The following is a 24813-nucleotide window of genomic DNA, read 5'->3' as shown; positions in this document are numbered from 1 at the left end:
AAAAAAAAACACTTTTCAAAGTTTATCTAAACCCCCAGAAAGAAAAATGCAATAGAATGACAGTTTACCAGACCTGGAATGTGGCATAATCAATGTCTTCTCCCAGCAGGGACGGCTTCCCGTGCCGGGAGAAGACAATGACTTGGCTGGGGCGACACCTCCAACACGAACTGTGTAGATGGGAAAATCAAGCGAATGTCTTTCCAGCAACCATTCGCACCCTGTATAGCCAGCCTTACAATAGCAAGAGTAGAGCTGATGAAGTGGTAGATAATGATCACATGAGAGCCAATACAAAAGGCAGTCAGTCCCTTTAGCTCCTCCCTTCACCTTAAAGTGGAGTTCCACACAAAAGTGAAACTTCCGCTCATTTGTCTCCTCCCCCCTTCTGGTGCCACATTTGGCACCTTTTGGTGGGAAGCGGATACCTGACAAAATACCTTTGACAGATATCCTGTCCATACTTCCAGGAGTCCGGGCCATGGTGCATTACGTCAGCAGCTCGGCTCCCTCCTCCATCCCCCGCCACCGAGCAGGGGAGCGCAGTGGTGCCTTGTGCATGCGCAGTAGAGACCCGGCGTGAAGCCGTAATGCTTCACTACCGGGTTCCCTTAGACCCCTTTCACACTGAAGCGTTTTTACAGCGCTTTAAAAATAGCGCTATTAAAACGCTCTCCATGCATCTCAATGGGCCCTTTCACACCGAGTCCTGCAAGCAGCATGTTTGGAGCAGCTTTTGGTCTCTGAAAAAAAACGCTCCTCTCCATTGAAAGCGCTGTAAAAACGCCTTGCTCTTTCACACTGAGGCGTTGCACTGGCGGGGCGTTGAGAAAAGTCCTGCAAGCAGCATGTTTGGAGCAGCTTTTGGGCTCTGAAAAAAAAATGCTCCAAAAACACTCCTCTCCATTGAAATGAATTGAAAGTGCTGTAAAAACACCTTACCCTTTCACACTGTGGCACTGCAAAAATGCCCTAAAACGTTAGGGTCTTGGTGCTTTTCCAGCTTTTTTCGGGAGCTGGCAGTGTGAAAGGGCTCTCAAAGCACTCGGTCATTCACATTGGTATTGCAGATGAGGCTTCTTTCAGGCGCTTTACAGGCTTTTTTTAACGCCAAAGCGCCTGAAAAAAGTTCGAATAACGCACGAAAAACGCCCCAGTGTGAAAGGGGCCTTACTGGCAATGGCGGCGGCAGCACCTGACAGCTGGTGAAAACATCAGCTGCAGTGCCAACATCGCTGGACTCCAGGACAGGCAAGTGTCTTATTATTAAAAGTACAGCAGCTGCAGTATGTGTAGCTGCTGGCATTTCATTTTTGCAGGGGTGGTCTCTTTAAGCCTAGTGCACACTAGATGTATTTTTTCCGTTCAACCCAGCAGGCTGAATGTAAAAAATGGAAGAACTCGGGTGGAGCTGCTATACTAATAATCTGATGTTAGTACATTGCTCTCCCCTGCTGAGCTATTGTGTTCTGACAGGGGGATGCCCCTGCCACCCCCCTGCAGAACACACACTGACAGCACTGATCAGGTGCCAACGACAGACCTTTATTGGTCCTGTTTCAAAGGGCCGGCTTCTGTTGACCTGTCTGATGTACACGTAGACCAAATATAACAGCCTGAGCTCACAGATCACAGGAAGCAGGCTCGCAGATGATGACCATCATAAAAGCCAAAAGTGAAACACCACTGCATTTTTTTGCAGAGCACAGAATTTAAAGTGTTTGCAAAGACTGAAGTTTTTTTTTGAGCCTTTAGTGTGCAGTAGCCCCCCTAATACTTACTCGAGCCCCATCTCTATCCAGCGATTTTGCGTGAGAGACTCGGGTGTCTCTCCCTCCTGATTGGCTGAGACAGCAGTATATCACCATTGGCTCCCACTACTGTCAAAGTCAGTGAGCCAATGAGGAGAGGGGGGAAAGGCTGAATCATGGCTGTCTGATTGGACACACAGAGCAACGACTCGAGTGCCCCCATAGCAAGCTGCTTGCTATGGGAGCACTCTACAGGAGGGAGGGGCCAGGAGCACTGAAGAGGGACCCGAGAAGAGGAGGATCTGGGCTGCTCTGTGCAAAACCATTTCACAGAGCAGGTAAGTTTAATATGTTAAGAAAAACATGTTTGTTATTTTAGAAAATAAAAAAGGAACCTTTACAATCTCTTTAACCCAAGTATGGCTGCAACATTTTAAATGTTTTTCTTTTTACCTGTGCTGGGCTATTTAACATAGAGGAGTTCTGCTTTAAAGGATAAGGTCACCTTAGGGAAAATGTTTTTGGTTTTTTTTTAGGGGGGAACATGCAACATGTTTCCAATGCTGCAGCTGCTGACCAAATCCCCCCCCCCCCCCCCCCCCATGACAATGACAGCAGTATAGGGAGAATGAACTACTATCCCCGACATCCTTTGCGGTTGTCGGCTTGTACAGTAGGTCTCAATGAACTACCACGGCACTGTGGAGCAGCATGGTAGTTGATTCTTCCTGTCCGAATGCTTTCCCGTATGGGATATACAGACAGATCTACAGGAGACCTGCATGGCACAAGCGATCTGCGGATTGCTGGAGCAATGCTATACAGGATCAAAATAATAATAATAATAATAATAATAATAATAATAATAAATGCACATTTTTTTTACCTGCAAAAAAAATTATCCTTTAACCACTTCCAGACCTGCGCACGACGATGTACGTCCTATTTTTAAAGACGGATATCTCGGTAACGGCAGCAGCTGCTGTCACAACCGAGGTATCCATCTTTAGGGTGCGCGGTCTGGAATCCGATAATGGCGGTCTCCGCGGCGGATTCACCGCGAGATCGCCGTTATCGGTGGCGGGAGAGGGGCCCCCCCCCCTCCCGCCGCTCTCCCGTGCCCTCCGCCGCTTACCGGAGCCGTCGGTAGCGGCGGAGGCGATCGGATGCTGTCGGCTGGTGAGCGGGGACGGGACTGAAGGAAAAATCTCCTTCGCCCGTCCCCATAGCTCGGCTGGGCGGAAGTGACGTCAAAACGTCAGTCCCGCCCAGCCTCTTAAAGAGACAAATTTTTTTTTGGTCATTTGAAAAAATGACATTTTTTATTTTTTTTCTATTTTTTGCATTTAAGCCCAAATATGAGATCTGAGGTCTTTTTGACCCCAGATCTCATATTTAAGAGGACCTGTCATGCTTTTTTCTATTACAAGGGATGTTTACATTCCTTGTAATAGGAATAAAAGTGATAATTTTTTTTTTTTTTTTTTTGTCAGTGTTAAAAATTCTAAAATAAATAAAAATAAATGCGAAAAGCAAAAAAAATTTTTTTTAAAGCGCCCCGTCCCGACGAGCTCGCGCGTAGAAGCGAACGCATACGCGAGTAGCGCCGACATATGAAAACGGTATTCAAACCACACAAGTGAGGTATCGCCGCGATCGTTAGAGCGAGAGCAATAATTTTAGCCTTAGGCCTACTCTGTAACTCAAAAAATGCAACCTGTAGAATTTTTTAAACGTCGCCTATCAAGATTTTTAAGGGTAAAAGTTTGACGCCATGCCACGAGCGGGCGCAATTTTTAAGCGTGACATGTTGGGCATCATTTTACTCGGCGTAACATTATCTTTCAAAATATATAAAACAATTGGGCCAAATTTATTGTTGTCTTATTTTTTAATTCAAAAAAGTGAATTTTTTCCAAAAAAAGTGCGCTTGTAAGACCGCTGCGCAAATACGGTGTGACAAAAAGTATTGGAATGACCACTATTTTATTCTCTAGGGTGTTAGAAAAAAAAAAATATATAATGTTTGGGGGTTTTAAGTAATTTTCTAGCAGAAAAAAATGTTTTAGTCTTGCAAACACCGAATCTGAAAAACACCTAAGGTCTGGAAGTGGTTAAGAATGAAAACTGCAGTGCAAGAAAAAGAACCTTCCCAACAGAATTTTTTTTATAAAACTGAGAAACTCTCTCAATTCCCACCTGATATTTGAGAGCCAATTCCTCCAGTTCTTCTGGTGATAAGATGGAATGATCTGTAACTGTCCTGAGTCAACAGCCTGGAAAAAAATAAAGAGCAGACAGAACACATGTGAGAAGCATACACAGAGATCCACACAGTGCAAGCACGTCAGTTGAAGTGATTGTAAAGTCTAGAATTTGTTTATTAAAATAACAAACATGTTATACTTACCTGCTCTGTGCAATGGTTTTCCACAGAGCAGAACTGATCCTCCTCTTCTGGGGTCCCCCCACTGGAGCCTCAGGTTCCCTTTCTTCTCAGTGTGTCACTACAGCAAGCCACTTGCTATGGACACCTGTGGGCTCGCTCCACAGGCACACACAGTGAGGCTCGGCCCCGCCTCCCGATCCTTCCTCACAGCATTTGATTGACTGCAACAGGAGCCAATGACTCCTACTGCTGCCCGAGTCCCTGTGAGAAGAGGAAGAGAGGGGAGTAAAGACTGCAGCCGGGCACAGCACTGGACCACTAACAGGCTCACGTAAGTATTTAGACAGATGGGGGAGGAAAATAGTTAGTGGGGTGGTTTTTACCTTAATGCAGGGAATGCATTAAAGTGGAACTTTACCCATAACAATTTGATAGAAAATAATGTTCTTTAGCAAGGAACATACATTCCACATTAATAATTATGCAACAAAAATGAGTGTGTGCTGTAAATGGTCTCTAGCAAGAAGAAACAGGAGCAATGCTAGAGGCAGCCATTTTGCTGAAGCCCAAAGCCCCTGAACAGCAGTAAATCACAAAGCAAAGCTAAACCCATCAATTTAAAGGTTTCAAAAACAAGTTACAATCCTGGAATCCCGGGATTGATAACTATGACATTTGCTTGTGTCCGCAACCAAACTGTAAAACTATCAAATGGCTGGTGTCATAACTCATCACATGTGCAGCTTCATTGGCTGTAAAGGATAGGAGGGTTTAATTGCGCTTTAAAGGAGTTGTAAAGGCAGAAGCTTTTTTTTATCTTAATGCAGTCTATGCATTAGGATAAAAAAAAAAAAAAAAAAATTGTGTGTAGCAGCCCCCCCCCCCCCCCCAATTACCTACCTGAGCCCCTTCTTTCTCCAGCGTTGTCCACGATCCACTCAGCCATCCAGGATACTCCTCCTGATTGGCTGAGACAGAGCAGCGGTGCCATTGGCTCCCACAGCTGTCAAAGTCGGCCAGCCAATTAGGGGAGAGAGGGGGCGGGGCCAGGTCAAGTTTCTGTGTCTGAATGGATACACAGAGGTCTGACTTGGCTTGGATGCCCCTATAGAGAGCTGCTGGCTGAGGGGTACCCAAAGGAGGGAGGGGCTAGGAGCAGTGAAGAGGGACCCGAGAAGAGGAGGATCCAGGCTGCTCTATGCAAAACCACTGCACAGAGGAGGCAAGTATAACCTTATTTTCTTTTCTTTTTAAATAACAAAACTAGCCTTTACAATCACTTTAAGGCTGTCAGGAGATCAGATTCTCCAAACTCAGCAGTGCCTAAAATGGGAGAGCAACTGAGCCTTTAAAACCACTCAAACCCGACTCACCTTTAGAGCCGATTGTGCCATCTTCTCACAGTTCACAAACCACTGGTTCTTCAACAAATGTTCAATCACATCACCGGAACGGCTGCCAATTACAGAAAAAGATGGTTTATCATTCTATCAGGCAGAAATAAATAACTAAATCCTACTGAAAGATTTACATAGGCGAAACCTATATAACCTCAAACCTCCCTTTAAAAAACATTTTCAAGCTTTTTTTTTGTCATGTAGCAAGAAACGGCTTTTCAACCTTCTTGTGACATCAACAGGCTTGTAAAACTTAGCATGGGCAGCTGCTGAGAGGTTCATTACTACCATTGTAGACACATTCCTAGGACTACATCTCCCAAAAGCTCATTCCCTACACAGTGTGTGGACAGACTATTGGGATTCAATGCAGCAGCATCACTTCTCAGTAAGAAAAATAAATAAATGCACGCATTAGTGGTGTCACTAGGGTTGGTGTCACCTGGTGTGGTAAAACATAATGCCCCCCCCCCCCCCCATCTACTCTGCCCAGTACCATGCAGGTAGTGCACAGTAAACTATAGTATAGGGTGGTATAGTGGCAGGTTAGGGTTAGATAGGGTGGTATAGCGACAGGTTGAGGTGGCACAGGACAAGTTAGGGTGGCACAGGGAATATTAGAACTCTATGTAGTGACACAGTGTGCAGAGTAACCTACATAGCATGCCTGCAGATAAAGACCCAGGCGGGTGGGTGGGGCAGCTGTGTCCTCACCTCTGACTGCTTCAGCTGCAGGATCATCCATAGTGAAGGAGTCTGTGGGAGGAGTGGAGGAAGCAGCCACACCCCCAGCTCCGCCCACCAACTCTGGCTCACTCAGGTATATTAGCCTGACTGAGAAATATTACAGGCAGCCTCCCCGCATGGCTGAGTGCCATGCTCGCACCGCTCTGCTAGAAGCAATAAATATAGTGCAGTGTTTAGCGGTGGCCCCGGTGTCACCCCTCTGGCCATCCCCCAAGCCCCCTCATAGCAACACCACTGGTATGCATGAGGAGAGGAACAGAGGGGTGGTCAAGTGATTGGAAAGTCCGTCCTTCCCCCAGTCGTATAGACAAACACATCAGGCTGTGCAGAAAGGAATTTATATAAAAACCTGTGTGTACAATCACACTGAAAATAGTATTCATTAATTAAAGTGGTATTAAAACCAAAAACCAACATTTACGATATTGCAGCTTACCAAGTGTTAGACGCGACGGCGCATTCGTTTGCTTTTTTAGAATTTTCTTTCTTCTATTTTAAATCAGGTGATCCAGCCAGTAAGTCTGTTTTTTCAAAACGACAAGCTCTCCAGCAGAATGTAACAGTTACAGGGGTGAGGCAAACCATGTACCTCTGGCAGGAGTGTTACAATAACGAAAAAATGTTTGCTGCAATTGCTTATAAAGTGTAAGCTGGAGTTTGGCTTCAGTTTGTTAGTAAATCTGTTAGTACAGGGGTCTCCAAACTGCGGCCCGAGGGCCGGATGTGGCCCTTTGCTAGCCTTCATCCGGCCCTTGGGGCAGTATTGCTCCCAATGATATGAGGCACTATTCCTCCCAATGGCACCAACAATGGGGCACTATTTCTTAGACGAATAGCAATGATGGAGCACTAATCCTCCTCCTACTGCCCACCAACACTGGGGCCATGTTTATTCTCACTGATGCTCAGCCCTGGGGCATTTTCTACCCCGACTGGTCAGAATCCGGCCCCCCTGAAGTCTGAAAGACCGTAAACTGGCCCTTTGCTTGAAAAGTATGGAGACCCCTGTGTTAGTACATCGAACACTCCCCTCCTCTCGAACTACAAATTCTGCTGTTCAAACGTGCCTCCTGTGCTCCTTCAGGCAGAATGGGGGCACTCCAATATAGTAGGTGCATTACTGGACAGATCACCAGGTGAAAACCGAAGGGGAAATAAGCCAAAGAAAACAAATGCAGCTATCACATCAAAGGATTGGTAAACTGCAATGAAAGTCATTTTTGGTTTAATATCGCTTTAACCACTTGAATACCGTCCGCATGTAAAATGACGGCTTCACAGTGGCTCTGAAAACTCAACAGGACGTCAATTGACGTCCTGGATTCCTCCTGCCACTGGGGGGGCGCGCGCGCGCCCGGCGCGTCCCCGAGATGCCGATGCGCGTGCCTGGCGGTCGCGATGTCCGCCAGGCACCCACGATCAGCAGTGACAGAGCAGGGACGTGGAGCTCTGTGTGTAAACACAGAGCTCCACGTCCTGTCAGGGAGAGAGGAGATCTGTGTCTCTTGTACATAGGGACACTGATCGGTCACCTCCCCCAGTCACCCCCCTTCCCCCACAGTTAGAACACACCTAGGCTACACATTTAACCCCTTCCTCACCCCCTAGTGTTAACCCCTTCAATGCCAGTCACATTTATACAGTAATTAGTGCATATTTATAGCACTGATCGCAGTATAAATGTGAATGCGCCAAAAATGTGTCAAAAGTGTCCGATGTGTCCGCCATAACGTCGCAGTCCCAATAAAAAAAAAAATCGCAGATCGCCGCCATTACTAGTAAAAAAAAATAAAAAAAATAATAATAATAATAATAATAATTCTGTCCCATATTTTGTAAGCGCTTATTGCGATTTTTTTTTTTTTTTTTTTACCAAAAATATGTAGAAGAATACGTATCGACCTAAACTGAGAAAAAAAAAATTTGGAAAAAAATCATTTGGCTATTTATTATAGCAACAAGTAAAAAAATATTGAATTTTTTTTCAAAATTGTTGCTTTTTTTGTTTTATAGCGCAAAAAAAAAAAAATGCAGAGGTGATCAAATACCACTAAAAGAAAGCTCTATTTGTGGGGAAAAAAGGACGCCAATTTTGTTTGGGAGCCACGTCGCACGACCGCGCAATTGTCAGTTAAAGCGACGCAGTGCCGGAAGCTGAAATTTCACCTGGTCAGGAGGGGGATATATGTGCCCGGTATGGAAGTGGTTAATATTGTAAATAGGGGGTCAATTAGCAGAATTTATAGTGTTTTTACACTTTAAGGCCTTTTCATGCATACACACACACACACATGAAATAAACTGATCAGGTAAGTGGCTGAAGAAGGACTCTCCGCAGGTCAGGGAAACACCTACCTGCAGACAGGAAGAACCATGGAGTGTTCGCTCTCTCCTCTATAAAGCTTCTTTTCTTTTAGTCCAGCCACAATCTTCTCTCGGGCATCAAATCTTTTCACACCCTGACAGACATAACACATTGATCATGATGCAAGGATCCCGGTAATCTAAACCTGGCCATACATGTTACAGTTTGAATGTACAATCGTAACTAGACTTGCTAATCCATATGTATATATGTAGTATGCAATAGCATGTCTGGCTGGAGATCAATAGAATAAATCATATTACATACAGTACATTGTACAATCAGACAGCCCTGTGTGTGGCCAGTTTGGGGCAACAATCAGAACAAGGAAACAACAACAGCGTCTCGAAACCTAAAAAGATCAAAAAAATGTTGAACCTGGATCCAGTCTCCGCTGGCTTGTGTCATTGTCCCATCTTCCCCGATCACAGATACTAAGGGCAATGCCAGATCCTTGGCCATCTCAAAATCCACCAGGCTGTGGGCAGGGGTGACCTTTACAGCTCCTGAAATACATGTCAGAAGATACATCTATGGTGATCACAAGCAAACAGCTGCATTTTTGCTTTTTCTGGGTTCTGACAGCTACATGAAAGAGAAAAAGAGCAGAAGTGTGAAATCACCAACATACAAATCTAGGATTCTAACAGAAATCAGCTGACTGCCCAGCATTAGAGATCTGTGCTTTCTGCAGATCACTCATTATTAGTGACAAATAGGGATGGACTCAGGTGTGTTCAGATCATAGTCCCAACCCACATGAGCAATCCCGCCAGGAAGCTGTCACTGCACACCGCCAATCATAGGCAGTGAGGCATTTCCTGGCCTGTAGCTGCACAACCGCTGCCTATGATTGGCGGGGTGCAGTGACGGCTTCCTGGCGGGATTGCTCATGTGGGTTGGGACTACGATCCGAACACGTCTCAGCCCATCCCTAGTGATAAAAAACCACAGGGGACCCAATACTGACCTGTGCCAAACTCAGGATTGACCAGTCTGTGGGTGACAACAGGAATTAAACGTCCAGTGAAAGGATGAAAGAGATTCTTTCCGTGGAATTTCTGTAAGAATGATAAATAAAACTATAACATCTGACATCAAATGTTAACAAGAGTTCGATTAATACCAATAACATTGAAGCTCCCTTAGTGATAAGTGTGTATGATTGCAGCTCTGAACCTGATGAAGCCCCAAATCTCCAAATCAGAAACAAGTGAGCAATCCGCCATGGACGGATGGCGACGTATAGCCATCCGTCTGATTTTAGCGGATCGGGTCGGATGTCAGTGGACATGTTACCGCTGACATCCGACACTCCATAGAGATGTATGGAGCGGCCGCTCAGGTCCGCCGACAAAACTGAACGGTCCGACTGTGTGAAAGGGGCCTAATGGTGAACTTACACTTTAAGCAGGGACCTGAAGCTGTGCTTAAAGAAAAGGCAAGCATGGCGGAATGGACTAGTGGCCAGCATTACCTGCTTCTACTAGCAGCTGATCTATCCTCAAGTCTTACCATACCTTGTTCTGTACTGTGTCTCTGTGTGGTGGCAGCCATCTTGGTAGAGGCAGGCATGTCAGAGTCCCCAGGCAGATGAGCAGAACAGTAGTGACACTACCAGATCTCACTCCAAATCTCCTGAGACTAGCAGTCAGATGCAGCACTGCTCACTGCAGATATACAGTTATGAGGCTGTCAGCATCGGAGTGCCTAGGCACACACCAGGAAATACGCTGATATTTTCAGGTGTAATTCCAGACAAAAAGGATATTTCCTATGCAACACTAACATTTCTAGATGTTCCCTATAACAAAGAAAAATTTCACTTTGAGTTTCAGATTCACTTTAACTGAATGTAAAGGTGAGAGCTGACCTGGTATCTTTTGTCATCAGGATGGACAGCTACAGCAGTGTCACCCAACATGGTCTCCGGACGTGTGGTGGCCACTGTGATTTCGTCATCTAGGAAGCGCACATTGATGAAAAAGTAAGGAAAGGCGTAATAATGCAAGTAAATAAGGAAACATAAAAGCAATAAAAGATGTTGAAGATCTTACTTCCACCTTCTGTGGGATAAGCAAAGCTGAAGAGAAGCCCGAAAGGAACTTTCCTCTCGTATCCCGGCACGGTAAGGTACGTTTTACCGGTCATCTGTCTGTTCTCCACCTGCAACCAAAGAACACAGAGCATACTGCACAATGCAACTGAAATGTCTTCTATATAACAGCAAGGTGCTGTGCGCCAACTGAGCAAGAGGCCACTAATACTACAAGATGGTACTTGGCTGTATAACTAGTGATACAACTCTAAGAGATATCCGGTACCCTTTTAACTTTTGTGAAAGAATTTAAAATCCCACAAGCGACATCACAACGTCACTTCCGGTTTACTCGGCCGCCAATTAAAAAATAATGACAGTATTCAGAATCGCCAATTTTGGGGATCTGAATACTTTTAAGTGCAAAGGAGGGATTTGGGGTCTTTTAGATCCCTGATCCCTCCATAAAGAGTACCTGTCACCACCTATTACTGTCACAAGGGATATTTACATTCCTTATGACAGCAATAAAAGTGATCAGAATTTTTTTTAATGGTACAATGTAAAAAAACAAAAACAAAAAAAAAAAAAAAAAAATGTATAAATAAGAAAAAAAAATATTTTATAATACTATTTTTAAAGCGCCCCCATCCCTGCCTGCTCACGCTGCAAAGAAATGCATACGCAAGTCACACCAGCAAATGTAAACAGTGTTCAAATCACACATGAGAGGTATCGCCGCAATCGTCAGAGTGAGAGCAATAATTCTAGCAAAAGACCTCCTCTGTAACTCTACCCTGGTAACCGTAAAAACAAATGAAAGTGTCGCCTATAGAGATTTTTTTTAGGTACCGTCGTTTGACGCCATTCCATGAGTGTGCGCAATTTCAAAGCATGACATGTTAGGAATCCATTTACTCAGCGTAACATCATCTTTCGTAGTATAGAAAATATTGGGCTAACGTTACGGTTTAGTTTTTTATTTAGTGAAAGTGTCTTTTTTCCCCAAAAAATTTTGTTTGAAAGACCGTTGCGCAAATACCGTGTCACTTAAAATATTGCAACAATCGCAATTTTATTCTCTAGGGTTTCTGCTAAAAGAATAAATATATATATATATATATATATATATATATATATATATATATATATATATATATATTTTTTTTTTTTTTTTTCTTTTAGCAGAAACCCTAGACTCTAGGGTTTCTGCTAAAAGAAAAAAAATATATATATATATATATATATATATATATATATATATATATATATTCTTTTAGCAAAAACCCTAGAGAATAAAATTGCGATTGTTGCAATATTTTAAGTGACACGGTATTTGCGCAATATTTTAAGTGACACGGTATTTGCGCAACGGTCTTTCAAACACAATTTTTAAAATATTGCAACAATCGCGGTTTTATTCTCTAGGGCCTAGAGAATAAAACCGCGATTGTTGCAATATTTTAAGTGACACGGTATTTGCGCAGCAGTCTTTCTTTCATGAATAAAAAAAAACCGAAACAGTAAAGTACCGTATATACTCGAGTATAAGCCGAGGCACCTAATTTTACCACAAAAACTGGGATCACGTATTGACTCGAGTATAAGCCTAGGGTGTTCATCTGCATGCCTCACTGTGTCCATGACTAGACTGACGTTAAACATGGGAGTCTATGGAAGGGGTGCCCGGCTTTGAAAAATTAGTGCTCCCCAGCTATAGGTCCCCCAGACAACAAACATTGCACACTTGTAGAGGAGAAACGGGGCTATATGTGTGCCAAGTTCCTGGTCCAGGGGACCTACGACCGGCCGGTACCAGGTCCCCAAAGTCACCGGAGAAATAACCGTTTAACATGGAAGGGGTGCCCGGGTTTAAAAAGTATATAGAGTATAAGCCGAGGGGGGCATTTTCAGCACAAAAAAAAAAAAAATGTGCTAAAAAACTCGGCTTATACTCGAGTATATACATGGCATGGGGCCCTCGGGCAGTGCCCGAATGCCTCAATGGTCAGTCCGCCCCTGATTTTAACTTGTAAGCAACACATGTCAGAAATAAATTGGATGGTAATCCGCGCTTAAGGAAAATAATAAGAAAGAGGTCGTCAGACAGCAGCCCCCCCTAAAAGAGTCCCCCTAAGGGGTATACTAGAGTAAAAAGAGATTGAGGTATGAGGGTGGTGGCGCTGCCTGCCCTTCCACCTAAAAAGGGGATGCAGAGGGAAAATAGGACTCTCAAAATGATAAAGGTGATAATATCTACAATTACCAATATGTGTTAGTAGATGAATTTAGTGCTCAACAGTGTATTGAAAGGATATATGTGATAAGCACTTACATAAGCAGTGTGAGCGTGCGCTTCAACAGCGTTCCAGCTGGCGATACCCAGATGTAATGTGCGTGCGTAACTCCGCCTTACGTGTTTCGCGTAAGGCGAAGTTACGCACGCACGTTACATCCGGGTATCGCCAGCTGGAACGCTGTTGAAGCGCACGCTGCAGCTTCCAGCTTTGGCGAGTGTTCAGCGCCCAGTTTTTAGTTTCTTTTTCTCTCCTTTTTACTAAAAAATCTTTACCTATCTACTTGGCGAATGGTACAGCCACATTGTACTGACCAATTTTTATATATTTTTAATGCCTTTGTATTGGCGTGAGTACAATTAAAATCTATTTTATACTACACCTCTATTTTATACTACACCATGAAAGACTTTTTTCCTTTTCTCTGAGGACATTACACCCTATGTAGCTGCCCATACACTGTGTGGGAGTGCAGCAGCAAAGGTCCGGGAGATTGGAATTAAATGCCGTGTACCCCTGGAGGGGTGAGTCTATTTGGTGAGTGGGGACCCTTGTGGGGGAGCACTGGAATCACCTCGGCAGCACGTATTTTTAACATAGGACCACTCTTCACTACGGACCTCAGCACTTTATAAGTCACAGGAATTGCAAGATTAAATTATGTATGGGACTTTAATCACGTTTTTTTGATGGACCCATTATTATTATGATTTTTTTGATTATAACATTTTTGTGATCACTATTTCTATTTTGATGTGTATACCTACGCATATATATATATATATATATAGGCAGATACATAATCATCTTTCAGTTTTTTACTCCCCTTGTTTTGTTTGGTTTCTTTAAATCAACTTTAGGGAGCTGGATTTTTTACTGGTACTACCTTGGCTGGAATTAGGGCACATTATGATATTTTTTACATGCCTATATTATTTATACATTGCACAGTGTGCACAGATTACACACCTATTATCATATTGGTTGGTGAAAGCTGATAGTACATACGGCACAGGCACATGATAATTGCTCACACTGCTTATGCAAGTGCTTATCACATATATCCTTTCTTTTTTCTTTTAAGTGTATTTTGTGCGTGTACTCAAGAGAGGAGCCGGACTGCAGGAGTTGGGTGTAGGCAGGCCTCCCCCAGAGGCAATCTGCCACCTTTCTCCATGCCCCGGGTGGCAATGGCAGGTGTGAGGGGGTCATCCCACATAGCCCGCCCTACCTGCTCCGCTTTGAAGCCCAACGGGGCAGAGGGACTCCCTACAAGGGAGTGAGAGGATCTAGCCCGCTCAACCAGCCCCGTTAGTCCTTCGCCTCTCTTTTTTTAGAGACCGCGTGGTCAAAGTGCGTGCATGTTAACCCAATTTCGAGTGCGTGTAAGTGTGGTGGTTTTTGTGGGAGGGGGTGGGCGTACTAAGCGCAGGCTTACCTCGCATAGCACACCCACCGGGAGCCGGGCTGAGACCACCAAACTCAATTGACATGTAGCTGAGACCGGGATCCGAACCTCTAGCTGCAGAGGTGAATGGCTTGTCAGCGCAGTGCCAATCGCGTTGAGCCACCGCAGCTCCCCCACATATATCCTTTCAATACACTGTTGAGCACTAAATTCATCTACTAACACATATTGGTAATTGTAGATATTATCACCTTTATCATTTTGAGGGTCCCATTTTCCCTCCGCATCCCGTTTTTAGGTGGAAGGGCGGGCAGCGCCACCACCCCCATACCTCAATCTCACATGTCAGAGATAGGTTTAGGCATGAAAGGGTTAATAGTGATATTCTTTATTAATGTCCGTATTATTACTTGTTTAATCACCCCCCATTTTCTTCAAGAGGCCCGATATCCAATGATATCTACTGATCCGCCTTTCACTTTCAATGAACAGAACACAGATATGATTTACAGTATTTTACTGAAGCCAAATCAGACTTCAGATGTCTAATAATCTTACCTCGATGTCAGATATAGCCGAGCGCAAGGCACAGGACCAGTTAACAAGGCGACGTCGACGAGACACGAAACCGTCCTCATAGAGGTGAATAAACGCTTCAGACACCGCCCGGGAGAAACCCTGGACAAAGGGAAAGCAAAATCACAAACTTTGTGTTACATTCTATGAAAATCGGGCCTTTCTTCACCTCTATTTCTTTTCAATGTTTTCCAACCACAGCATTTCATTGTAGGACCAATCTTATATTAGGGCTGACAATCACGGTCATTATTTGTAAACACGAATAAAATACATTTTCTAACAATACTAAAAAAATAAAAAGTAAAAGAGGTTTGCATGGTCAACAACTAAAAAGAATACTTAATGGATGATCCCCATGTACTAATATATAAATTCAAAATACTGACAACTACCTACAAAGCAATCCACAACTCTGCCCCCAGCAACATCACTGACCTAGTCTCTAAATACCAACCTAATCGTTCTCTTCGTTCTCTCAAGACCTCCTGCTCTCTAGCTCTCTCTCATCACCTCCTCCCATGCTCGTCTCCAGGACTTTTCCAGAGCCTCTCCAAGCCTATGGAACTCCTTACCCCAATCTGTCTGTCTATCTCCTTCTCTTTTAGGGGAGGTGAGTCATAAGAGGGCCAATGCGAGCTGCAGAACTGGAGGTGTGCCTCTGTGTAAATCCAAGAAGTGAATAGGCAGCAGCTTCAGCTGCCCACAGTTAAAATAGATGCAGCCAGACCTAATGGAGGGAGATTTCTGCAGCATATTTGGCAAGTACAGAATCACAGTATATATAAAATAATATGCAAAGTGATTGGAGGGAAGATTCAGAAAGACAAAGATGTTTTTATTACAAATGATGTGAGCAGACTGCAGTGCCTCATTAAAGCAGGGTTAAGGGCATAACTTTTTTTTTTTTTTTTTTTTTGCAAGCTAAAATTAATCACATTAAATAGTCCCTAAAACATATTAATAGCTCCCCAATCGTTCCAGAAATCATTGCAAACACTTGCCTTATATCCTCCAGCTCATGTTGTGGCCGTATCCATCATATGTGTGGGCATGTGAAGCCCAGTTCCTTTTTCTTCCTGGTTTTCAGGGAGAGGTGCATGCTGGGCAATTTTTAGGCACAGTAATGCCCAGAGACTCCTGGGAAATGAGTGACATCATTTCCCAGGAAGCAATGGGGTCTTAGGACAGGAAGTTGAACCACCTAGGACCAGGAACTAGGCAGATTACGAAATCTGCCTAGTAACAGCCAGATAGAAGAAGTGAGTAAATTATTATTTTTTCACATTAAAGTGGAGGTTCACCCGAAAAGTTAATTTTTAACATTAGATTGAGGCTCATTTTGTCTAGGGGAATCGGGTAGTTTTTTTAAAATCGAAGCAGTACTTACCGTTTTAGAGAGCGATCTTCTCCGCCGCTTCCGGGTATGGGCTGCGGGACTGGGCGTTCCTATTTTGATTGACAGGCTTCCGACGGTCGCATACATCGCATCACGATTTTCCGAAAGTAGCCGAACGTCGGTGCGCAGGCCCCGTATAGAGCCGCACCGACTTTTGGCTTCTTTCGGCTACTCGTGACGCGATGTATGCGACCGTCAGAAGCCTGTCAATCAAATAGGAACGCCCAGTCCCGAAGACCATACCCGGAAGCGGCGGAGAAGATCGCTCTCTAAAACGGTAAGTATGGCTTTGATTTTAAAAAAACTACCCGATTCCCCTAAAATGAGCATCAATCTAATGTTAAAAAAAAAATTTCGGGTGAACTCCCGCTTTAAAGGCAAGCTGTTAATAGAAAGTTCATTTTTAGGGTGGAACTCCGCTTTAAGTGGTTAAACTTTCCTCATTTACAGACCAAAGTTCATTGCATTTGATCTAAAGAACAAAAAACATTACAATGTTTATAGTTAGCTCAGCTGCTGAGGAATGTTGTGAAACTTGGCAGACTCTCAGCTGCCCCCACCGCCGTCCTTGGTGAGGGAATTTAGGAAGTGAAGCGCTGCATGTCCTCACTGGTCCTCGCTGTCATCTGGGACCTGTGTGTTTCCCAGAAGACAGCAGAGGGGGGGGGGGAGTCTATGCCTGGAAGTGGGTGCAAACACCAGGTATCTGCACCCACCCACCCCCCCCCCCCCGAAAGGTGACAAAATGTGACACCGGAGGGGGGAGGGTTCCGAAAAGCGGAGGTTCACTTTTTGTGTGGACCTCCGCCTTAACAAGATATGGTGTGAGGAAGCAACAAAAGAATGGGAAACTGGTCCTCTATACAAACACAAAAACAAAATGCATAGGGCTTGATTTACTAAAACTGGAGAATACAAAATCTGGTGCAGCTCTGCATGGTAACCAATCAGCTTCTAACTTCAGCTTCTTCAATTAAGCTTTGACAATAAAACATGGAAACCGATTGGTTGCTATGCAGAGCTGCTCCAGATTTTGCTCTCTCTAGTTTTAGTAAATCAACTCCATAGAGCGAAGATAAAATAACTACAGAACGTACCTCATCCATAGTAAAGCAGGCTCGGTCCCAGTCAAGTGAGGCACCAAGAGATTTAAGCTGATGATAAATTCTGTCCCCCTTCCTAGAAAGAAAAATAGTATGTTTTTTTGTGTAGTACTGCAGAGTAGGAAAGGGGTTAATTTTTTGGGGGGGAATATGGGAGCACACATTACTGTATACAGCACAAGCTGCTGCACTGCATTGCTGGATACACAGCGGTCGGAGCCTTCTGTAACAACGAGTAATCAATCAATCAGGCCACGCTTGTCCAAAGTAAACTTTTATAGGACAACCATATAGGTTTGTAGGGGAAACTACCACAGAAGAAATGAGAGGTGCCACAGACAACTTGTAAATGAATGTTTCATAACGGTCAGGCTTTTCCTTCCCTCGCTCCCTGGTGGTCAGACCTGAGACTAGCACGTTACCATCCATTGTGCAGACTCCTGATATTCCTATGCATGTTCTGAACCAGCATTTACCTAAATAGTGAAAGCATATCTAAACCCAACAACAAAAATAAAATTAATAGCAGCTAACCAGTCCTTGGATGTGGTGGTTGCATTAGTTTTGTTTTTTTAAAGTGCTTGTAAACCCTTCCATATACCCAGTGAAGCGACACGCCTTAAGTGATACACAGAAATGAAACAAGTCCTCCTATAGAAGTTGTACCTGTCTATTTGCAGTCTTCTCTTCTCTACAGCATTCAAAGTGCTGAATTTATAAAGCTTGTCAGAGTTCAGGAAAAAGTGGACAGACAGCTGAAGTTACACTCTGCAGTGCTCAGTGAGGAGAGCTCCGAGAGCTGATTGGAGGGAAGGGACACACCCCCTTCATTCAGCACACAGGAACAGAGATTGAAGTTGTCAATCAGCTGGAGCTCCCTCCCCATCACCTATTTTTTCTTGGTGTCAGGAAAACATGTCAGAAGTGATTCATGCTGATAGAAGAATGAAGCAGCAGACAAAAATGACACTTAGGCCCCTTTCACATTGAGGAGTTTTTCAGGCGGTACGGCGCTAAAAATAGCGCTGCTATCCCGCCTGAAAAACTCCTTCACTGCATACTCAATGTGAAAGCCAGAGGGCTTTCACACTGAGGCGATGCGCTGGCAGGAGACAAAAAAAATCTCCTGTCAGCAGCATCTTTGGAGCGGTGAGAGGAGCGGCATGTATACCGCTCCTTCCCATTAAAAACAATGGGAAACCGCGGCAATACCGCCCGCAATGCGTCTCTATAGAGGCGCATTGCGGGCGGTATTAACCCTTTATCGGCCGCTAGCGGGGGTTAATACTGCACCGCTAGCGGACGATTCCTGCGGCAATCCCGGCGGTATATCGCCGATATTTTTATTTTTTATACTGCCAACGCGGCTCCCGGTCCAATGTGAAAGGGGCCTTTAAAGGGGTTATAAAGGTTTATTTTTTATTTATTTTAAAACAAACATGTCATACTTACCTCCACTGTGCAGTTCATTTTGCATACAGTGGCCCCGATCCTCCTGTTCTGGGGTCCCACGGCGGCTCTCTCAGCTCCTCCCCGCGATAGCTAACCCCCTCGGGAAGCTCTCTCCCAAGGGGGTTACCTTGCGGGCGCGCTCCTATCTCATACAGTCTGCATTCATAGACACAGAGTGTATGTCTCGGTCCCGGCGGCCATGTCATTGGATTTGATTGACAGCAGCGGGAGCCAATGCGCTGCTATCAATCTATCCAATCAACACCGAGACTCAGTGGAGAAAAAAATGCCGGGGGACGTGCAGAGCAGGTGACAGGGCTCAGGTAAGTAAAACGGGGGGGGGGGGGGCCCTGTCATTGCCAGGTGTTTTTTCACCTAAATGCATAGCCTTTACAACCACTTTAATGCTCTTGATTGAGACACACTACAGAGGGGTATGCTTTGTTCATATTTCAAGCCTGTGGTTATCTTTTGTAATGTCCTGTGTGCAGAGCTGAATTCCCAAACAATCTTCTCAGCTGTCACATTTATCTTCGCTGAACTACAAAGCAACACCCCTCTGTAATGGAGAAGAGAAGGGGGGGTGTGTGTTGTCCTAATCAAGAGATCAGCCTAGCGTGACGCTGCTCCTCCATACACACAGTTCAGTGCGCGTGCGTTGTCAGCCAAGGACAGGAAGTGCGTTAATGGCGGGATCTCTGGTGAAACTAAAGGAAAAATAAAAATCGAAGAAAACCAATGCCACCATCATATCTGAAGACTGTCAGGATGAAAAATGTTACACTTTTGTTTTTGAGATTAGATACACACGAACAAACATCTTGAAAAGCAAATCAGCAAAAAAGGAAAGCATTAAATCGGCCACTCACTCTTCCTTCCACTTCCAGATGGCCTTTAGGAATTCTTCTCGGCCCAGATCGTGTCGAGAAAGTCCGCGCTCTTTAAATAATTTCTTCTCCACCACAGCCTAGAAGACAAATGACCAAACTCAGGCCTGATTCACATCTATGCAGGTTGCAGTTTGCATATTCCAGGTGCATTTTGCATTTTTCAATACACATTTTTGATCCATTGAAGTCTATGAAACCAAAAACCAGAAATAAATCCCTTGCCTTTTCCATAAAATGCACAGATGTGAACGTGACCCATAGGAAACCATGTTAAATAGACTGTAGTGCGTTTCTGAAAAACTGAAAACACACAAAAAAATGCATAGGTGTGAACAGGGCTTAAGTCCTTGTTCAGACAAGGCGTAATACACTGTATGCCTGCACGAGGGCTGTGTTTACCTGTCCCATTGATGTCAATTGGACACAGCCACTGCTCCCAATCTGACATCCCTGTGGGCAGGGGTGGATCCAAGGGGGCAGCGGGGAAATTGCGGGGCGGTGGGTGGCACTGCGGGTGAGAGATTCGGCGGGCGGGTTCTGTTGGTGAGAGACATGGGGCAGCTCCGCAGGCAGGCCCGGCCGATCAGTTGGTGAGCAGGCAGGTGAGAGAGCGAGTGAGCAGCTGTGCGGCTCGGTGTGAGCGGGCTGCTGGCCAATAAGGGAGCCGGCAGACGGGGGAGCAGAGAGATGACATCATCTTTCACCGCCCGGCGCCCTGCATCGCTTCCATTCCGCCCTCACTGTGTAGGCAGCTGCGGCAACAGAGAGATTACATAATCTCTCTGCTGCCTGACTGGTAATCTGCTGCCTGACTCTGGGACACAGCAAAAGACCACCTTAGCAGAAAAGTGACACAGCAAGTGACAATCCACAAAGTGTGGCATGAGACGTGGAAAGTGACAATCTGCATCTGGTGGCAGGCAACAGTGGCAAGTGACACACTCGGGGCTCCCACTGATTCTGCATTAGGTGAGTCGAACTATTTCATTTTTTCTAACAATGTAATAATAGTAATAATGCACTTCAATCCTCCTGACACCATAACAACCATGTTGCCGTGATGATTGAAGCGCCAACACCAGCCATTTCCCCAATAAATTTACCCCCAAAAAAACGTATTTTCTGGCAGTACCCCTAGACTAGACTCTGGATCCGCCCCTGCCTGTGGGTACAGGCTCACAGCTCTGAACGCAAAAAAACGTGCATTTGTCTGTGCAGCCACTGCATCCCAACTGATATCAATAGGACTGTCTGCATGGGGATGCAAGGAACACCTGTGGAACTTTGTGTGTGAACAATCCCCGTAAAGAACAAAATCTAACTTTGAAAGTCTGCAAGGAAAATGGATTCTTCATTTCATTTTCATTATCTATCCTGTCCTGAATCAGGGACAGCTGGAACATGACTGGTTGGTACAGTAATACAAACACACCCACAATCAGGGCTATGCCTCCCATGAGATGCACGGGTTGGAGGGCGGCACCAATGTTAGTATCAATAAGGGACACTATCTTCAGTGCAGCTCAGTCACGCCGAATCTTGTGAAAATCACAGGCTCAGTATTACGGAGCTTTCTGTCCAGCTACTGTGCGTGTAAAGCCTTGTACACACAATCGGATTTTCCGTGGACAACGCGTAAGACTTTTGTCCGAAGTGCGTTGGCCACGAACTTGTCTTGCATACAAATGACACACAATTGTCAGCCAACAAACACAAAACGATGCGTTTTTTTCAGCTCTTTAGCGCCACCCTTTGGGCACCTTCTGCTAATGTTGCGTTTGGCAGCATTGCTTCCGAGCATGCGCGTTTGTACTTAAGACTTTTGCCGACTGACTTGTGTAAACACGATCGGAAAATCCAACAACAGACTATTGATGGCGGAACATTTTAAAGCCTGCTATCCAACATTTGTCTCTGGAAACTCAGACAACAATTGTCCGATGGAGCAAACAAAATGGTCAGATTTTCCGCCAATAGCCTGTCATCACACACATCCTGTCGAAAAATCCAATTGTTTCTATGAGGCTTTAGACAGAAACAGCGGTTTACCCATGTAACGGAACCCCAAATGGGACAGGGGTTAGGTTTAAGATTTTCCATTCCCGAACCCAAGGCAGCTATTGACACGCCACAATCCGGCGAACACGACCCATACAAATTCCCCCATTAACGAGACACAGCTCTGTTTGAGGTTCAACAGAAAAGAGCATCTTTATTGAGAAAGCAGGCTCTTATATACACACAAAAATAATACTGCAGTAACCAAATGAACAATGACCCAACTCCACCCACATCATCACACAATGGTTCCTAATGAGCCCCAATACACATCTTTTGGTAGACATTCTGGCTCCAGCTCTGACATAATTTACATGAGCTAATTAACTACAGCTGATAATTCAGACACCTGACCTTTAAGCTGTCTGTTAACTCACAATACACATTTATCATCAGAAGACCTTCACACAATACAGGGTCAATCAGCACAAGCCACAATGAAAGATCCTTAGAAGCCATCCTAAATTCATGTACATCACACCAGAGTTGATGACATTAACACCTAACAGTATGTGTCTCCACATTATGAATGAGCCACTCTTTCAATTAATTTGTTAAGTTCAGAATCAACAAACAGCAACCAGTTCTCCACAGATATCCTGGAATATATTGTGGATAATAATTACATAATAGTCCAAGATATTATATTCTGACTGTCCATTATTTTCTGGCTCATGCTTTCTGAGAGCTTCTGGGTCCCACGGCCCTCCCGTTACAACCCACTTCAGTGATGTGGAGCCTGTTAAATGTGCAGTATCATGCTCACAGAGCCACGTGTGAAAGGCATAGCGGGCAGACAGCAAACTTTGCCCAGTGACGCTGAGCTTGTATGTTTAACAGACTCAGCGTCACTGAGCTTATGGTGCTTTGGTATGCGCTATACGGTATATTGATTTGAAGAATCACAAATCATAGCTTACCTGTGTTGCAATACCAGCATGATCAGATCCAGGCACCCAGAGAACTTTCTGACCCAGCATTCTCCTCCTGATAGAGAGAAGATCCAAAAAGTGTTAAAGGTGCTAAACAGATATAAGGTCAACAATCTAGTGCACCATGAAATAAAGGTACACAATGGGGTTTGGACTGTATTTTCCACCAGCATTTGGTGTGTTTACAATTGGCCTACTCAAGATGATCACTTCTATGAATATTAGTAAAGCACACTATAGTGTTCACCTTGTATTAACGGAGTTGTAAAGTCTCAGGGTTTTGTGCATTAAAAGGTGATAAATCTTCTGTGCTGCCCCCCTCAGAGCTCCAGCCGCTGTCCTCATTGGATAGATTGATAGCAGCAGGAGCCTATGGTTCCAGCTGCTGTCAATCAAATCCAGTGACACGGAAGTGAGGAGGAGGTTGAGTCCTGCTGTCTGTGTCAATAGATGCAGCAGCGGGACTCAAGAGTGCGACTGCATGGGTGCCCCCAGGGAATGCGGATCTCCATGGTGGCACGCGATGAGGAGAAAGAGCCAAGTACAGCATGTTTGCTTTTAAAAGAAAAACAGTACAATCACTTTAAAATGGTATGTCTAGCCAAAATTTCGCTTGGCATGGGAAAAGATAAGAAGTATCAAAAATAATCCGCTTGCAAACATTTTGAAAACACTCTTAATTTTAAGTGTCATTAATGCATACCACTGTCCTTAGTTTGGGACCTTATGGCCAATGATAACCCAGGAAACACATCATATAAGCAAAACACACAATTAAAGCACCAGCAAAAATGCTTCATTTTTCAGCTATTCCCATAGCTACATTAAGTGGATTTACAAGGCAATTATTGAGCATTTCAGGGGCAAAACAAAACCAAAAACAAAGTCTACCAAATGCCTCCTGCCCACCCTGTATAGCTGCTTGTATTTTTAAAGGGTTTAGAACCGGCACCTATACACCTCATTTGCCTAGGAGAATGATGTGATACTGTGCATGCTGTGCCTCCTGTGTAATTAATAGAGGAGGAGGGGGGCAGGCCTAATAGCGCAAAACCCAGAAGAGCCGGTGTCTTGTCGATAAATGCCCCTTGTCGAATAATGCCCGCCCGGTACTGCGGATGCGCAGCGCTTGCGCAGTACCGAGCCGCCGAACATCCGAATTGACGATCAGCTTTACACGGCGCCTGCGCACTATACCCGATATAGTACCACACGCTCCCGATGCTCGTGCAAGTCTGCAAGGGGTGGACTTGTTCATGGTGGGCGCGTGTGAGGGGCAGATGGCAACAGAAGGGGGCGTATATTGTAATGATGGGCAGTGCTGTCACGAAACTCAAACACATCTCCTAAACAAATATATCTCTGCTATTCTTCCTACATGTGTGGGCCCTTAACACATGTAGGAAGAATAGTAGAGATATATTTGTTTAGGAGATGCGTTTTAGTTTCGTGACAGCACTGCCCATCATTACAAAATACACCCCCTTCTGTTGCCATCCGCCCCTCACACACGCCCATCATGAACAAGTCTGCCCTTTGCAGCCTTGCACGACCATTGGGAGCGTATTCCAATGTTCAGCGGCTTTCGGCCGCTCCGTACTGCGCAAGCGAAGTACAGGGGCGGGCATTATTCGACAGGGTGCTTTTCTCGTCAGAACACCGGCAGGCCCTCTCAATGCCGTCAGAGATAACATGGCGGCATGGGACTTGGACTTGAACAGTGACAGGGTATGAAAGGATCTCAGCGGGACAGCGCTGGATGGGTGAGTGAGTATCTGAATTGTGCAGCACCCACCTCCTAGGGTAAACAGTTGATCAGCTTTAAAGAGATTCTCTTTCACTTACTCTCACAGCAACAAATGTTTCACCAGCCAAAGAGTACCCAAACACGTGCAAGGAAAATAAAAAAAAATGAATTTTTGCTTGCACATGATTGGATGATGGAAGTCAGCAGAGCTTCTGCTCATTTACCAAGCTCTGGAGAAACTTCTCTTGCAGGGTGCAAGAGCAC

At 44.7% G+C, this 24813-nt stretch overlaps 1 protein-coding gene across 1 annotated transcript in view; it reads right to left on the bottom strand.

The window, feature by feature from the left end:
• VARS2 (valyl-tRNA synthetase 2, mitochondrial) overlaps positions 1-24813 on the bottom strand; it is a 68367-nt gene that overhangs the window by 31628 nt on the left and 11926 nt on the right. Inside the window, exons 6-16 of the mRNA XM_040323424.1 lie at positions 22791-22857; positions 19792-19889; positions 17465-17546; positions 14951-15070; positions 10707-10815; positions 10523-10611; positions 9620-9710; positions 9028-9155; positions 8640-8743; positions 5514-5595; positions 3951-4027 (exon numbers count right to left, since the gene is read on the bottom strand). Of these exons, the coding sequence (XP_040179358.1) occupies positions 3951-4027; positions 5514-5595; positions 8640-8743; positions 9028-9155; positions 9620-9710; positions 10523-10611; positions 10707-10815; positions 14951-15070; positions 17465-17546; positions 19792-19889; positions 22791-22857 (1047 nt within the window). The remainder of the gene's footprint in view (positions 1-3950; positions 4028-5513; positions 5596-8639; positions 8744-9027; positions 9156-9619; positions 9711-10522; positions 10612-10706; positions 10816-14950; positions 15071-17464; positions 17547-19791; positions 19890-22790; positions 22858-24813) is intronic.

This window comes from Rana temporaria, chromosome 9 (genome assembly GCF_905171775.1).
Source record: "Rana temporaria chromosome 9, aRanTem1.1, whole genome shotgun sequence".
Lineage (NCBI taxonomy): Eukaryota > Metazoa > Chordata > Amphibia > Anura > Ranidae > Rana > Rana temporaria.
The sequence above is the reverse complement of the archived record's forward strand: the minus strand, read 5'-3'. Positions and strand labels throughout refer to the sequence as shown.